At 41.9% G+C, this 17,879-nt stretch overlaps 1 protein-coding gene across 3 annotated transcripts; it reads right to left on the bottom strand.

Annotated features, from left to right (window-relative positions):
• Positions 1 to 190: 190 nt before the first annotated feature.
• On the bottom strand, positions 191 to 15,665 carry HSF2 (heat shock transcription factor 2). 3 transcript variants are annotated; one of them, XM_081856191.1, is made up of 13 exons: positions 15,377 to 15,664; positions 10,759 to 10,867; positions 9,631 to 9,758; positions 8,476 to 8,600; positions 7,246 to 7,321; positions 6,493 to 6,554; positions 6,281 to 6,365; positions 5,299 to 5,444; positions 3,990 to 4,253; positions 2,883 to 2,988; positions 2,519 to 2,572; positions 1,822 to 1,906; positions 191 to 892 (listed from the first exon to the last, which is right to left on the bottom strand). In XM_081856191.1, the coding sequence occupies exons 1-13, from the start codon at positions 15,506 to 15,508 to the stop codon at positions 606 to 608; spliced, it is 1,659 nt and encodes a 552-aa protein (XP_081712317.1). In that variant the 5' UTR covers positions 15,509 to 15,664; the 3' UTR covers positions 191 to 605. The 3 variants fall into 3 exon arrangements, with proteins under 3 accessions (XP_081712317.1, XP_081712319.1, XP_081712318.1); XM_081856193.1 differs by lacking the exon at positions 15,377 to 15,664 and adding an exon at positions 14,915 to 15,016; XM_081856192.1 differs by lacking the exon at positions 2,519 to 2,572 and having other exon boundaries at positions 15,377 to 15,665.
• Between the last annotated feature and the right edge of the window lie 2,214 nt (positions 15,666 to 17,879).

Here is a 17,879-nt window from a genome sequence, read left to right as displayed (position 1 = left end):
ATTTTCATAGTACTGAATATACTTCCTCTAGCCTGCTACTGAAAATCCCCTTTAACAAAGAACACATTCACAGAAAACCCCCAACCCATTCAACAGCATTTGTGCCTATGGGGTGAAGCAAGTAGTGGATACTCTTACGACTATGAAATTAAGATGGACACTTGTCACTTCAATGAAGCACTATATTCAGTTCTGGTCCCCTAACACAGTTTTATTTAAACAAAGTTGTAAAAATAGAAAACAAAGTACAGAAGAATTAAACTCTTGAGTGCTACGACCTCCATCCAGAGTTACTTATTTACTTGTGTATGTCATACATTAGGACTAAAAGTGAACAAGAAAAACTGCGAGTGGCTAATACAGAGCATCCAATTACCTGGCATATTCTGAATACAATTCCAAATATGACAGCACTAGAATGAACTCATTGTGAACTGTTGATGGTTTGTATAAATGTTTAAACTGCTCTTTTGAGACCCGAGTTTTGGGGAAAGTGATAGAACAAACTGTTTAAGGTTCCACAGTAGCTGCTCACAAAATGCCATTTACAAAAGATAGATCCCAAACGATAGCCTCAATAAATAGTTTGCTTTAACTCTCTTATTTTAGTTGTTAAGCAGTGGCATATCAGTGTCCATTGGCACAGGAGCAAGTTCACACAAATAAAATAGTGTAGCTTCACTAGCTTCTGCTTCTGTCAGTGGCTCCAGACGAACCAGTTTGCTTTGGGTTGGTTGAGGATCCAGACCACTTTCCAGGAGTTCATCCACTTCTATTGGTTTATCCACAGAAGATACTGATTCAGGTGTCATATTTGAATTCTCCACTGAGCCTGGATTTCCATCAAGGAATGCAAGTAGGGGAAAGGCAGTATATTGAATGAGCTGTTTATCTGCAGGGCAAGAAACAAACCAAACCAAAATAATTACTCAACTGCTCTATATTCCTATAGAAAAGGCTAAAAAATGAAGAGAAACTTGTGCAATGTACAGCACAACTACAACTCACTTTCCAAACATACTGGGCATATGTTAACTACCGTATTTTTCGCTCTATAGGACGCACTTTCCCCCCTCCAAAAATGAAGGGGAAATGTGTGTGCGTCCTATGGAGCGAATGCAGGCTTTCGCTGAAGCCTGGAGAGCGAAAGGGGTCGGTGCACACCGACCCCTCTCGCTCTCCAGGCTTCAGGAAGCTATCCGCAAACCTTGGGAGCCCGCGGGAGTGCCCACCAGGCTCCCAAGGCTTGCGGATGGCAGCCTGTGGGCTTTTCAGGGAGGTGGGAATTCCCCCATCTCCTAGAAAAGCCAGTAGAAGCCGCACAGCCCCTTTAAAGAGCGCGTGGCTTCTGCGGGAGGTGGGGAATACTCCCAGAGCTTGTCGGGGCTGGTGGGGGAAGCCCGGGCTTCCCCGCCAGCCCCGATAAGCTCATGAGAAGCTCTGGGGTAGCCTGCGAAGCCTCCGCAGGGCAGCAGCGAGCCTTCATCCCGCTGCCCTGCAGAGGCGCTCTTGGGGGCTTTTCCCCTAGGAGGGAGAAGGGCAGCCCATCACTGACTGGCTGCCCTTCTCCCTCCTAGGGGAAAAGCCCCCAAGAGCCACACCCACACTCCATGTGGCTTGTGAAAGGGAGCGCTGAACAGAGCCTAAATAATATATATTTTTTTCTTGAATCTCCCCCCCCCCAAAAAAAATTAGGTGCACCCTATGGAGCGAAAAATACGGTATTTTATTCATTTCGTGTCTAAAATAAGGGTATTTATGAATGCAGGTTAAATTATACCCAATCTACATTTCTGAAACCAAGAGAACTTGCATATCAACCTGATTTGGGGTCAGAATTAGGCACATCTTGTGTAGATGGTTGAGCACTATTAGTCTTCATAGTTTCAATTCCCTTTGTCTCCACCTTAAAAGCAAGCATGGTTACAAAAATCACATGACTTGGTACTAATTTTTTTTAGGAACAGAGAAAACATTTGTCTAGAAGATAACTGCTACAAGCAAATGTTCAGGAACTTATCTAGCAGCTGGGACACAGGAGTGTTAGAAATCTAGACTGTCACCATGGGTATATCCACCCAATCACATTCAAATTTTACTCTAGAAAGCATGTCTAAAATAAGGAGAATACATTTCAAAATGATGCAAATCTCCTGTTTCAAAAGCAGTTCTTAGCCTGTGTTTTTCGCCCTCTTTTGAATGCTACATGTACTTTGATAATAACTTTTTAAAATAATGATGTGTTAAACTGATGTTCCGGGCAGCATGTGCTGCCCCCCAATATAGAACTTGAAAACTTAAGATGCACATGTGTAATTTTTCAAAATGCAGAAAAAAAATATCTGGAAAGCACAAAAAGGAAAACAGCTGCATCTTTAAATAATGTGTCAATATCAGCCTTGTTAAGGCACACAAAATGTTAAAACAAATATTAACATGCTATGCAACTGGATTAATTAGACAACTGGCCATTGACATTACACCGTATTTCCCACTGCTGTGCTACTTTAAAACTTACTTTTGTACTATTGATATGACCTGTAGGATTCATCTGCACGGAACTTGAAAAAAGCTGGACAAGACAAAATGTACACCAAGTTTTAAAATTCTATATTCTAGATATAAATTGGGTGACTTATAAACCAAACTAATCTTTTGTGTCTGAAATAGCCACAAATAGAAATGTTCTGCACAAATCCTCAAGCACAAACTACTATTTTGCTGCTCTCTGAAACTGCAGTCTCAAGCTGTTGTTAATATAGACCTTTTAAGGTATAACACATTTAAAAAATGCAAATGTATTTTTCTTGCACAAAATCTTTGTAAAGCCAAATTTGTGAGGAAAATATAAGTAAAAAAATATATATAGTGTAAATATTTACATCAACCAGGAGATCTGGATCTATGCTGAACTGTCGTCCTGACAACATGGCCTGGAAATCCTCTAAACTGCAATCAATGCTCTCAAGATAATCCAGAAGTTCCACCCTAAAGGAGTGCAAGAAAACCCCATGAAATTCTAGATTTTCTGATAAATATATTGTACAAATGAATCAAAGTGCAGAAGAAAAATGAAGGTAAAGAGGACAACCACTAGTATTATTTGGAATTCAACAGGTAAGAGTATAATTCTAGGTATCTGCAAGTGATCCATGATGTTGAGTGGGGGTATATAGTGGATCAAGCATGCACTGATTCTACAGAAGACCATTAGTCTTTCAGTAAACACTAAGCATGAGATTATTCAGTATTAAAAATGGAAATAAGCACCTACTCTAAAAGCTATCTGTACCTTGACTACAGAATCCAAAACTGAGGAATACTGAAGAAATACTATTAATTTGATTTATATACCACCCTTTATTCAAAAGATCCCAGGGCAGTGTACAACATTAAAAACATATTTTAGTTAAAGGTAAAGGGAGCCCTGACAGTTAAGTCCAGTCACAAACGACTCAAGGGTTGTGGTGCTCATCTCGCTTTACTGGCCGAGCATATAAAAAAATATAATAGTAACAGTCTCCCTCTTCTTAACAGGCCACAGATTATTTAATACCCAAAGGTAAAGAGGTATGTTTTTGCTTGGTGCCTAAAGACATGTAAGGATGGCACCAGGCTAGCATTTCTGGGGGCGGCATTCCACAGACGGGGAGCCACCACTGAAAAGGCCTATTCTTTTGTTGCTACTCTCTGAACATCTTGGGGAAGGGAGACACAGAGAAGGGCCTTGGATGACAAGTGCAGGGTCCGTGTTAGTTTGTATGGGGAGAGGCGGTCCTTAAGGTATTGAGGTCCTGAACTGTGTAAATGGGTCAGCACCAGCACTTAGAATTGGGAAACATTTGAATCTCACCCACTATGCCATGTTCAGAAAGCAACAAATCAGAGAACTAGTGCAAATTTAAATATTCATGTAGCTCTTCTTGAAGCTCTTAAAAAGAGAGAGAACAAGTGTGAACTTTAAAGATGATTTGAAGAATGTGACTCACTTTCCAAGAAGATTGATATTTTGTGAAATCACTCCATTCTCACTGAGTATTGAATCCATCATCGAGACTGGGTCTTCTGCTGTTAAGGTTGACTGGCTGTTTAACTGAACAGCACCAGACATTAATGGGCTTGCACCATATGGGGAAGGACTGACAGAATCACTGGATGGAACTGTGGCTGGTTCAGCAGTTGTATTTTCATGGATTATAGGAGCATAGTCATCTTCATTGTCATCTTCGACTATTACAATGTCAGGACTATAACTGCAATACATAGATAAAATGTGATTCAAGAGAAGCAACACCCACATTTCCTTTGCAGCTCATATTAATGTAGAGAACAGCTATTAAACTGCTGCCCTTGTTATGAGCTACATAATGCTATTGTTCTGCACTTCCTTAAATGCTCAAATACTGAGAATACCAGTACGTTTCTTTTTTTCTTTGGAGGAAGGGTAGAAGAGGGAAGTACCTGTTTGTTGGGGTCCAGGGAAAGAGAAGAGAGGTAAGCTCTTCCAACTCAAATGTGGCTAGGATGGCAGGTGGTAGCATATTTTAATTTTCTTTTACCCCCAGGAATCTGTTCCAACACACCCCATTTCATCCTATACTGCTGGGAATATATGCCTGTGGAGCTTTTTGTGAGTGTACATCAGGGATACTCTAGCAGGTGTTATATCGCATCCCACTGCAAAGCTCCACTCGCTCCACTAATAATAATAATAATAATAATAATTTATACCCTGCCCTCCCCAGCTAGGACCGGGCCCAGGGCAGCTAACATCAAAGTATAATACATTAAAAACATAAATCAAACAAACAGAATGGGCCCTGAACATAGGCCTGTTGGAACAGCTCCGTCTTGCAAGCCCTGCGGAAAGATGTCAAATCCCGCAGGTCTCTTGCGACAGAGCATTCCACCAGGGCCAGGGCCAGAGCTGAAAAGACCCTGGCCCTGGTCAAGGCCAGCCTAACCTCCTTAAGGCCCAGGACCTCCAAAGTGTTATTGTTTGTGGACCATAAGGTCCTCTGCGGGGCATACCAGGAGAGGCGGTCCATAGGCTTTAGGATGGCTCCCTTAAGCTTACACCTTTCACCAGTTACCTTTCAGAACAATTTTGATTTAATGTTAAAATTTATAGACTAACCTATTGGATATCTTGGATCTTATCTTTTGATTAAACAGTTATCTTGGGATCTACACAAGACCTAGAGAGTTAAACTATCAAGTAAGATAGGGACATAATTTCTGTAGGTCAGTGTGCCTGAGGATATTTAATTCCAAATATGTACAAATATTTTTTCTTACTTTGAGTCTGAAGCAGCATCTTCACTGCTTTCTGGAGTAACTGGAGGCTTTTCTTCATCACCAATATCATCAGTGATATCATAAATAATAATATCGTCTGACAGCTGTTCTCTCTGCTTTAAGCCATCAGTCCTGCTGTGTGGTACCTGCCCATTTACAAGAACCAAAATAGTGTTATAATGATTTTTTTAAAATTTAAATCAACCATAAATTGAAACCCATTTAGATTTATAAATCATTAGAAATTCAGACATCATACTAAACAAACATTTAGGAGGAAAATGATACAATTTCCAAATGAGCTTTCTTGACAAATGTAAAAAGCAGCTTAAGACGAGAATCTGGAGAATCCACCCTCCGCTTAACTTTGTAAGGTGAGGGTGAGACAGTAAGTACAGTTCTGAACAAAAGCTGCCATCCTAATTAGGAAGTTTGTGTGTACACAATAAAGAGAGGGGGGAATACATTTTCTCCTTCACAATCAATGTGGGCCTTAGAGGGTTCAAGATGAATGGAAGAAAGTTACAGCATAGTGAAATAATTTGTGGGAGAAGATGCAGAAAGAATGCAAAATCTGTACAATGTGTACAGACAAGACTTCTTCAGATTGTGTTTAAGGAAAAAAATAGCTTCCACATCAATGACACCTGTTCTTTTAGCTGAATATTTTACCCTGCTTCCACCCCATTTAGCTTATCAAAAGTAAACAATAATCTGACAATGCAGTATTGGGTGTAAATGCTATGGAAAAGCATCACTTGGTGCCCCCTCCCTTTCTGTCAACAGCATTCTTGGTACCTTACTGCTATACGCCTGATCTATTTTCACTCCATATAAAGGAGAACAGCCAACACAAGGGCTATGTGAATAATGATTACTGTACTCGTTTTCATGGGGAATATTGTATTTTCTCTGTCCAACCAAGCAGTGATTCTGTCCATTTTTTAATACTTTCCCTAAGTAAATTTCAGTATTAACTCACATGATGTTTGTTTTCTGCTGGTTCTTTGACTATCTGCTGGAATATGTTGGACTTCGGTGTCCCATTAGTATTCAGAAGCAATGGGCTAAATCATAAAAGAAAAAAAAATGTTTCTAAAAAACACAAGGATTTAAACTTATGCTTCTATAAACACCATATATTCACAAAATAAACCTGTGTTACAATTCCAGTATCGTCAACCCGATGCTTACCGTTTTCGTTTCAAACTCACAAGTTGGTTATTCTGAACAAGGGTGACAATGAACTGTACAATCTGCAGAGAAAGAGAGAATGTTGCCTTTAGAAAAATCCTACACACAATTAGGAGCAAGTTCAACTGAACTCAATAGTTCAATTTTATTTTTATGGTACTATACACAGTCAAGTAGGCTAGAATTAAAGCCTGAAATACCAAAGCCTTAGAGTCACCTTCCTAATAGGAATGTTAAGGACAAGAGGATTTAGAGGTCTGGGTGTCATTCTAATGCAGAAATAATAGTGCAAATCCCTAAACAGCCTAATTTTTGTATGTTTAGATATCAGATTTGTCTAAAAACAATTTAAAATTTTTGAGAAGAAATGAATGTCTACAGATGGAACTTAAAGGCATTCAAAATATAAAACATGGAGTTCTGCAAGTTTTATATTTTGTGTATATCCCTGCGTTTAATCTCTTAACCATTTATTATACAATTTTTAACAAAATTAGATTATTAATGCCCTTTACATTTCATGCTACCATATCCTAAACAGATCATCTGAGCTTTTTGCCACCCACTTTATCTCCGAGAAGATAATTTCAAGCATTACTGAATTCTTGCAAGTCACCTACCATTCAAGCTACCAATTTCCACTAAAACCCCTTCCCCTTTACAATATACAAATAACTGCTTCCCTTCCAATTTTGCACTGCATTTATATATGACTTTAAATTATTCTTCTGAAGAAAGAAGTTACATAATTACCTTTCGAATAACTTGCTGTTGCTGCAGATGTTTTGCTCTCAGTTCTGCTACCTCCCGCCAAAGAGATTCATTTTCTCTGTTTCAAAATGTTTACAGTCAATATAAGGATTACTAACTGACCTAGATAAAGGTAAAAAGTTAAAGGACCCCCAGAACGGTTAAGTCCAGTCAAAGGTGACTATGGGGCACTCATCTCGCTTCAGGCTGAAGAGGCAGTGTTTGACCACAGAAAGCTTTCTGGGTCATGTCGCCACCATGACTAAACCACTTCTGGTGCAACAGGACACTGTGACAGAAGCCAGAGTGCACGGAAACACAGTTTACTTGCCCGCCGCAGTGGTACCTATTTATCTGCTTGCACTGGTGTGCTTTCCAACTGTTAGGTTGGCAGAAGCTAGGACAGAGCAATGGGAGCTCACCCCATTGCACATTTCTGAACTGCCGACCTTCCAATCGGCAAGCTCAAGAAGCTTAGTGGTTTCAACCACAGCGCCACCCACATCCCAATAACTGACCTAGTGAAAATTGGAACTGTAATTATACCTTATTGTTAACTAAGCCAAAACATATATAATTAAAATAATCACATATTCATGCTTATCCCCCCCCTTTCCTATTTTAGATTGTGAATTCCTTGAAACAGGGACCTGTCACACCTCTTCTTTGTAATACAAAATACACAAAGTGGTACCTCAGGTTAAGAACTTAATTTGTTCTGGAGGTCTGTTCTTAACCTGAAACTGTTCTTAACCTGAGGTACCACTTTAGCTAATGGGCCTCCCGCTGCTGCTGTGCCACCGCCACACGGTTTCTGTTCTCATCCTGAAGCAAAGTTCTAACCTGAGGTACTATTTCTGGGTTAGTGGAGTCTGTAACCTGAAGCATCTGTAACCCAAGGTACCACTGTACTCAGTTGCCTTACTCAGAACAGACCCATTGAAATGGAAGACCCATAGTCATGGCCATTAATTTCAATGCGTCTACTCAGAGTAACACTTAGGTGAACACCAGCCTTAATAAACAACTGTTTCCTTAAAAGTGCCATAAACCCACCAGTAATGATATAAATAATGATGATGATAATTGTAGTAGTAGTAAATACCCTGCCCATCTGGCTGGGTTTCCCCAGCCACTCTGGGAAGCTTACAGCATATCTAAAAACAGTTTTAGATGAACTAGTAGTCTTTCATACTCATCCTCCTGAAAAATCAAGCTAGAAATCTTATTTACCTCTTCAGAGCAGATAGCCTGGATTCAATAGTCTCTTGTTTACTTTGAACCTTCTGAGCACTGCTTATGATTTTAGACAGATCTTCCTGACGAATTTTATTTTCTTCAGGCCTTGAAGAAGAAACCTGTAAGAATTATCACCACAAATTTAAGTTAACATGTTACTTTTAAAAATATGGATTACAGTGACTATTAACTGATCAATAAGGTTTTGCTCTGAATCCATGCAGAGTTTTGTACTTCTGCTTTCAATTAACAAAAATGTACACATGGATGGAATCTGCAAGATCGTGTAGGGATCATATGCCATCTGAAAATGAACTAAATAAACAAAGACTATGCTGAATTCAAATAATTCAAAAAGAATAAAAAGGGGAGTGCTATGTACGTATGTATGATTATTATAGGGCGGAAAGGTCAAGAGAATAATGGAGGGATATTCAAACTGGATGGTCAGGGCCTTGTTCCATCTCTTACAGAGAATTCCCTTTTCACCCAGATGCTTACCAAAGCTACATTATGCAGGTATTGTAGCAAATAAGTAGCAACTGAAGAAATAAATAATACAAACATTCCATGAGGTCAGATGACAATTTTTGCAAGCATAGAGGATGGAAGAAGTGGGGTTTGTAAAAAGGAGGAGAAAAAGTGTGGAAGGTAAGCAAGTGAAATCTGACATAGGTCAAGTTGTGCCAAATGAAGATAAGATATTTCGATCAGCCTAAGGAAGCGCTTCACCAAAGAAACAGAAATCCAGGGAGATGTTCAATCTCCCTAGATTTCTGTTTCATTGGTGAAGCGCTTCCTTAGACTGATCGAAATAGGTCCAAGACTTGCTTCTGCCTTTAGATCAGAGAACTGGCCATCCCCCTTTGTTGAAGGCATATTTTAGGTTACAGTAAGCCATCCTTGATCTGTAATTCTAGATCTTGATGTGACTGAAGGCTTGCATGCAGCTGTTTTGAACTGTTGCACGGCAGTCTTGTTGGCATGTGCATTGCTTTGTACTCAGTAAAACTGAATTGTACTGTTCCTTTTCTGCAATCTAGATTTCTGTTCCCACTTACACTATCTGTAAGATCCTGGCAAACCCTCACATGGATCTACGTCAGTGCTTACAGAAGGTTCAAAGCTTCCAGGCTCCCTTTCACTAACCTTTCTTTTAATGTGCTCCAGTAAGTCTTCCCGTCCTTGCTTGAAGTAGGGGTGTTGGAATTCAACAGGGCCATCTCTTTCCAATTTGACAATGCCAGAGTCAACATGGACTACCTTACGGAAACCATCTGAAAAGAATAAACCAACTATGGAAAAGCCTACTGGAATAATCAAGGCTACAATCCTCATTCAGTTGAGTGAAAATGTTGCTGTCTTTGTGCAGGTAGCAGCTCTGCCTATTCACATTTCTTTTGCCTTTAGTGAAAGCTATTCTGCTACAAGCTGCCCTTCATTTGTGCAAGTTTCTGTGTGACTAACCCTAGGTGCATTATCAACCTATGCAGGGTCCCATTTTGTTTCCCTTCCAGCCTTATTAGTCCTGGGTTTTATCTTGGGATAACAAGGCCGTACTCATAAGAGCAGCGGAAGGCAGAACAACAAAGCCAACCACAGCCTTCATATATTAGTACTATAAAGGCTATATCTAAGAGTTCTAGCTTTAAAGTGCCACTTAAAATATGACATACACATTCAATCATCACAACGCAATGCTGTGTTACAAGATGGGTGTCCTTCCTAAAATAAGGAGATGAACTTAAACTGCTATGTATCATGTCAAAACCTGTCCCTTCTGGAAGAAGATACTATCAATATCATGGGATTTCTTTTTTATAAAGCTGCCACCCATGCTCTCAAAACGCTTATAAAAACCTTATTACTGGTTGTCAAACATGACTGAAGTTCACACAAAAACCAAGCTGCAGGCTGCAGCTATGAGGATGGCTCGTTGCTTTGAATCAATTCTCTCTCAGCGTCAGCTGTCCTTCTCCTAGCTGAGATTCCTGCATAGATGACCCTCTGGATCCCTTCCAAGTCTACATTTCTTTGATTCACTCAATATGCAAAATGCATTCTGCTTGTTTTCCCTTGCATTCCAGTCAGTGACTGCAGCTGAATGCCTTACGATACTGTTTTGTACAATAAATGATTAAAACTGAGGAATACTTAGAATCTGTTATTACAATAAAAGCTAGAATCCATCTCAGAACTGAATTGCATGGAGTTCAATGTTTTAAATGTAGACCAGTATATCTAAAGGTTAATAATACATATTGTTATAAAACTCACACATATTCAGCTGTCTCACAAAGCTTGCCATGTTGTTGTGCTTGAAGTACTTTGGAAGAATCTCTTTGGCAAATCTTTGTTCATCCAACACAAGGAAACTCTGTCCATTCTGCAATGAAGATCACAATCACATTCAATGCCTAAATAATGTGGTTAGAAATGTAAAACAGTTTCTTAAGCATAGACTATCATTAACCAAATGAAAAACAACAAAGCCAGCAGATGTGATGGGATACCTGCTGAAGTCTTCAAAGTGGGCGGAGCTAAACTTACACAACAACTTCACTAGCTCATTGAAAAAATCTGGGAGAGATCCCAGCAGACTTTAGGGATGCCAAAATTATGAATCTCTTTAAAAAAGGTGATAGAACAGAGTACGGAAACTATCAAAGGATCTCTTTATTAGCTGCAGCCTGCAAAATTCTTGCAAGGATCTTAGCAAACTGTCTCCGAACAATATCCGAGGCTACCCCTCCTGAATCCCAAAATGGTTTTCAACCTTCTAGGGGAATAGTGTACATGATTTTCAGCGCTCAACAGCTTCCAGAAAAATGCTAAGATCAAAATTAACCCATGTATATGGCATTTACTGACCTGACTAAGGCCTTTGAAACTATAAATCATAATGCCCTGTGGACTGTCCTCCTTAAAATTGGCTGCCCAGATGAATTTGTGAACATCTTTTGGCTCATCCATGATAATATGACAGCAACAATTGCAGATAATTGCTCTCAAAGTGAACCATTCACAGTGGGATCAGGTGTTAAACAGGGTTGTGATATCACCCCAACTCTTTATTTACTATTTTCATTGCCATGACCCTACACTTTGTTGAAGGGAAATTCCCCACCTGAATAAAAATCATATCAAACAGATGGAAAGCTCTTTAATTTGAGTAGGCTGAAAACAAAGAGTAAGGTTACCTTAACTTCTGCCATAAAGCTTCAGCATACTGATGACAACATAGCGTGTGCAGACTCAAGAGGATGACCTCCAAACCATCCTAAATATCTTCACATAAGCTTATAAAAAGCTTGGCCTATCGCTCAACATCCAAAAAACCAAAGCGATGTACCAACAAGCACAAAACAACGCCTCTGCATAGCTACAAATCCAACTCAGTGGTGTAATGTTGGAAAGCGTCAATCACTTCCCCCACCTGGGCAGTTACCTTTCCACAAGGGCTGACATTGACGCCAAAATCCAACAACCTTTGAGCTCTGCGAGTGCAGCTTTCTCCCGATTGAAGTGCAGTGTGTTTGTGGACTGGTACATTTGCAGGGAAACCAAAATGCTTGTTCACAAAGCTATTGTACTACCAACCTTACTGTATGCTTGTGAAACACGGACCATTTATAATGCAACTCCATTGATACAAGTTAGGAATCATCTATTGAATCTTGCTCCTCACTATTTTTATGCTAATCTTTGTGCATACTGAAACAATGTGCAGAGTGCAGCAAGATCAGGTAAATCAGGAAGAAGGGGCTAATTAAAAATGAAACAGATAAATGAGAATCAACTGCAGAATGATTCTGCTGCATACATACCCGAGTAATATTCATTCTTATCATGGCTGAGCTTAGAATATTTCAGAATTGTTATTTATACTTACATAAAAACGGAGACAAAACACAAGCATATTTCCACAACTCCTCAAGGTTACTCAGATAAAACATGAAGGAGGCAGACCATATTCCCTATTAGTATGGTATGCATGTTGCTCAGTAACTGGAAAATTACGAAGACGAGAATTCTTGGTTGAGAAAATATTCAAATGCTCTGGTCATGAAAGGGAGCAGCCCAAAAGGCTTATTCTTCCAACTTGTCTCTCCGTGAAAAAGTCTACTTGAACAGAAGTTTCATGTGCACATCAGAGCACATGTGCAGTGTGTACATTATTGGTGGTGTTGGCGTTTTTTTTAAAATTCTTGTTTACAAAATTAACTGCAATATTTGGCCTGTTCTGCTTGTCCCCTGCAAATTTTGGGTTTCCAACTGGTGGCACCAGTGACTACACCACTGTCCTTGGTCTGTTACCTACTGCTTCCCTGTTGTCAAGCGCTTCGGCAGCATTCTTTATTGTACTACTTCCTGAAAGGTCTTTAGGAGAGATTGGATGTTTTCAATTGTTCCCATTACCTGGATGAAGACTTGACTAAGTCACCACATCTGCAGCTTTCCATAGAAATGCTGCAAGGGAAGATGAAGAGAGATTTCCTGGACAAGCACTCAGGCAGAGCTTTTAACCTTTGCTGCCACCAATGCCCTTTCTATATTGTTTGCCCCTTCATCTACCCATAAAACCCTGGCTTTTGTTTCTTTGCCAAACTGGTGTACATGACTGCACAAATTCCTGCAACTGTATCCTTAATAGAAAGTGTCCTTCCTCTTAAAGAGACCTGAAATGGATTCATGGACATACAAAATGGACTGCAAATGAGCAATAGGAATGCAGTGTAAATCTTACTGCTTATATTAAGATGATTAAATAGCCTATTTTTACCTACCAAATAGTTCCTAAGCCTGGAATCAAACAAAATAATTAAGTACCTAAAACTTCATGTGCTAAAAATAAAGTGTCACTGTTAGCAGGATAGGGAATGTGACACAAAAACTATGCAAAAGATGAATGCCTCCTGAGATCTGGACATTGTTTGCCTTAGGCATACAAAGACTGTCTGAAAATTGATCACCAAAGCTTTCCTACCCTGCTGTTCCAATTTGTACAAGTTCCCAGACAATTGTGATGCTAATGAAAGAGGACCTCTTCTACACTGTTACAGAAAGAGTGTACTCAACATTCATCAATTTGTTCATAACAATCTCAGTTCTTTGCTTCTCACCATAAGGTTTTATTCATACAGGTGTAACTCCTTCCATAATTCTTGGAATTTGTCTATTTTGGGCAAAACAGAGAAGCAGTAATCTAACAACCTGTAGCCCAATATGATCTACGGAGCTACTGAGCTGCCACCTCCTCTTCTCCATGTAAGCCTACCTACAGGGGAGCACTACTAGAATCAAACCCAGGACAAGAAACTATAGTGATTATTTAGCACTTTAGTGCATTCAAAATGATCCACATCTCAGTACACAAGACTAAAACAGACCAACATGGCTACCTCTGTTTACAAGAGAAGTGAGTAACCTTTTTTGACTTGAGAACCACCTTCAGCCCTTGCTGATCTCCTGGAGCTACAAACAGAGGTCTAAACCTCTCTACTGACTCCAACACTTTGTGTGTATTTATGTTTCCTTCCCAAAATTAATGGACTATTGGAAGTCAATAAAATGACAGATATGTGTGTGTTAGTGCATAAGAGGCTGAGCCAGTACCTGTAAGGGCAGTTCTGCCACTCCTGCTTAACAGTTTTGTAATGCCCCATGTTGTGGAGCTAATAGGCAAGATAATACTGTAATGGTTCACCTAGAACTACTAACCAAGTTCATGCCTAAGGAGAAAATAATAGGTATGAGCTAACTATGAACTAGTATGAACTAACTCAGTTGGTCTTTAAGGTCAGTTGGTCTTTAAGATAAGGTAAGTTGGTCTTTAAGGTCAGTTGGTCTTTAAGGTCAGTTGGTCTTTAAGGTCAGTTGGTCTTTAAGGTCAGTTGGTCTTTAAGCTCAGTTGGTCTTTAAGATATGAGCTAACTATGAACTAGTATGAACTAACTCAGTTGGTCTTTAAGGTGCTACTGGAAGGAATTTTTTTATTTTGTTTTGACCATGGCAGACCAACACGGCTACCTATCTGTAACGAGAAAATAATAATGCATGAACCAGGGACTCCCCCAAACCAGATCTTAACACAGTCAGTAAGTTGCTCACGACCTAAGTATGTTCTCTTAACTCGTGCCTTTTTGTGTGTGTACACCACACGCAGGAACACCCCTCACCCTCTGGTTGCGGACTATTTCCATACAAGGCGTTTCTCCTACATGCGAACCACCTCCGTGTTAAGGACGCGGGTAGATATGTGCTGATCCACACGTGCCCACGTCAAAGCCACGTTTGGGAAGGGTCGCGCGGCACATCCTCCTCCCCTTTATATTTGGCTGCCTTCCCCTGGAACTTGTTTCGCAGCCATTAGGTAGACTGGGGGGGGGGGAGGTTCCATGTTGCGGGAACCGAAGAGCGGCCTTCAGATTACCGTGTGGTGTGTATAGACGGCTGTCGAGGCCTCCTTCTCCCCCCCCCCCCGCTCCCTCGGACGAAGGCGCCCTCATGGCGAACCCGAGTGCGCCTCGGGCCTCACGGGGCCCTTCGCGGGTAGGCCGCGTGAAGCCACCCCCCCACGCCCGTCAGGAAAACAGAAAGCGTGACCAACGCCTGACCACGCCCCCTTCCCTCCCCCCCCCCCGGGCCTTTTGTCCGATCGAAGGCCCAAGACACAACACAGACGCGAAGACGGGCGGCTGAGGGGAGACGGACAGAAAAAGGGTGGGAAGGAAGGAAGGAAGGAAGGAGCGCGCGATCCATGAAACGGCGATGGGAGATGGCGGGGAGACCGATCCCCTCCCTCATTCCCGCGCCGCGTCGCCTACCGAGCGAGGAGGCCTCGCTTCATCCCGCTCCCCTCGCCCCCATCCTCCTCCTCCTCCTCAGCGCCTACCTGGCTCCAGGTGATGAGCTGGTTGCTCGGCGCGTCGCCCACCAGCGCCCAGAGCTTGCTGAGGAAGGCCGGGACTGCGGTGGCGGCGCCCGCGTTGGCCGCCGACGTTACCGGCTGCTGCTGCTGCTTCATCTTCGCCCGCTGAGGTGCGCCTGAGGCAGTCTCGGCCGTCGGTGCCGCCGTTGTCCTTCGCTACCGCTGCTAATACCGTCGTCGCCGCCGCCGCTCCTCCTCCTGCCTGCCCACTGCTCCCCCCCCCCGCAAGGCGCGTGCGCGCCGCCCCGCACGCGCGCGGGGGGGGAGGCCCTCGCGGGTTCTTCGCCCCGCCTTTTACATAACGAGTCCACGTGCGCGGCCCTCACGTGCCACAACAGCGAGAATTCTCGCCTTTCATTGGCCGCAAAAGCGCCGGAGCGAGCGGAGGGGCTCCCATTGGCTCCGGGCGCGGAATAAATAAATAAATATATAAATCGGGAGACGGAAATTTCCACCGACGTGGAATGCAAATATGGAGATAGCCGTAAGTTCGGCCAATCAGGGGGAGCTTCTCCAAATTAGAATGGAAGGCCGGAGCGGCAGCGGCGCGCGCGAAGGGGAGGGAAGGAAAGTGGGCGAGGCTCAACGGTGGGGAAAAATTAAAGAAGAGGGGCGGGGGGAGGCTCTGGGTTGGGAGGCGGTGGCGTTGGAATCAGAAGCCTAGTATTTGCCACTGAAGTTGCCACGCTTCTAGTAATTCAGGTTGCGCTCCAAGCTCTGCACCCGTAGAAATAGCTGGGGCGGGGTTTAGCTATTGGTGACACAAGCAGGTGCTTTGCATCAGGGCCGGATTTAGGTTTGATGAGGCCCTTTATATGTCTAGCTGTCCTTTGTCATCAACAAATTGTTACTGTTTTTTGTGTTGAATATATTGTAATTTATGGACTTAATAGGTATCTAAAGCCATGTGCACATAACAAATAGGAACCTACATAACACAAAACACTTACTGTATGTAGGTTTTATTTTATTTGGTTTTTATCTTCTATTTTGGAAATGTACACCCGGTTTTTCCCCCTTTAATTTTTTTTTGGGGGGCCCCCAAGAGAGTGGGGCCCTAAGCTATAGCTTGTTTAGCTCATACATAAATCCGGCACTGCTTTGCATGGAGAAGGGCTGGGGATCCACCCTCGACCACGCTCTGGTACAGCCTTTGAGAAGGGCCTGGGAAGCCTAGGCAGCTGCTGCTACTCAAGTGTGCTTGGATGGACCATTTATCTGATGCGACAAATTCCCTGTCTTCCCAGCAATGATCCTCTGCTGCTCACCCGGAAAAGTGCTTCTGCTCTTCCTCCCCCTACCCAGCACTTCATTGCACTGTCTCTTAGAATTCTTATTCTTCTTTTCCTTAAAAAGAAATCTGATCACTACTATGTTTGTGAATCATCTTCCTAATGACTAGTATTATGGTCTTAAAACACTGTGATACTCTTTAAGTACATCTGGAAAAGTGTTATAGTGACAGTTACAAGATCAATACAATAAACCGGTAAAGGCTGGCTGCTGGGCTCAGATGTGTTCCAAGGCTCTGCCCCTCTATGTTGCAGAGTCCCTTCTGCAACAGGAATGTGCAGGCAGACTTAAAAAAACACACCTCTCACACTTTATTTCAGTGTATGTGTTTGGGTTTTTTGGGGCCCTGAAAGAGCAGCGAGCTCTTAAAAAACAGGTCATTATTTTTAAGGGGAGTAGGGTAGGCAGGAGGCTGTTGTGGCTGGGAAGCTGCCAATTAATGAGGTCAAAATATGCAGGGAAGTATTAAAAATTATTTTGTGCACTGGTGATGTTAGATTATGTATACTGTACCCAATCCTGAAATTTTTTTGGGGGGAAACTCAACCTGTTGGTTGTCTCTGGGTAAAAGTTTAATACAGTGGTACCTCGGGTTACATACGCTTCAGGTTACATACGCTTCAGGTTACAGACTCCGCTAACCCAGAAATAGTGCTTCAGGTTAAGAACTTTGCTTCAAGATGAGAACAGAAATTGTGCTCCAGTGGCGCGGTAGCAGCAGGAGGCCCCCTTAGCTAAAGTGGTGCTTCAGGTTAAGAACAGTTTCAGGTTAAGTACGGACCTCCGGAATGAATTAAGTACTTAACCTGAGGTACCACTGTAGATACAAATTTTCAGATACAAAACCCAAATGAATTGGCTATAATATAGTCAAGCTTTTTATACCTACTGCCGACAAATGCATCTTTCATGATGGTAAAATTTCCTTACCGCCCACCAGTGCTCGATGGAAGGAGGATTCAGCTTGTGCCGTAGAACCCTCAACCACCCACCTAGAATCCTGAAACGCCCATTAATGGGCTGTAGGGACCAGGTTGACAACCCCTGATATAGACAAACCTACCAAAGAAGACAGTAAACATTGCTTGGAGAGACAGCCAGTTAAATATCTGGGATCACACAAAAATGGAAAGAGATCTTAGAATACAATCCTAATAATAACAATAATAATACA

This window comes from Podarcis erhardii (genome assembly GCF_964252035.2).
Source record: "Podarcis erhardii genome assembly, chromosome: 3".
In the NCBI taxonomy this organism is placed as follows: Eukaryota; Metazoa; Chordata; class Lepidosauria; order Squamata; family Lacertidae; genus Podarcis; species Podarcis erhardii.
Note: the sequence above shows the minus strand (reverse complement) of the source record. Positions and strands in the feature narration are given on the sequence as shown.

What these genes read in the sequence shown, in the direction of transcription:
- HSF2 (XM_081856191.1), bottom strand. Translation starts at nt 15,508, where the DNA reads ATGAAGCAGCAGCAGCAGCCGGTAACGTCGGCGGCCAACGCGGGCGCC. An exon ending in TGTGAGACAGCTGAATATGT is followed by an intron (nt 9,759 to 10,758) that starts GTGAGTTTTATA and finishes TATTCTTTTCAG; the next exon opens with ATGGTTTCCGTAAGGTAGTC. An exon ending in GATGCTGCTTCAGACTCAAA is followed by an intron (nt 4,254 to 5,298) that starts GTAAGAAAAAAT and finishes TATGTATTGCAG; the next exon opens with TTATAGTCCTGACATTGTAA.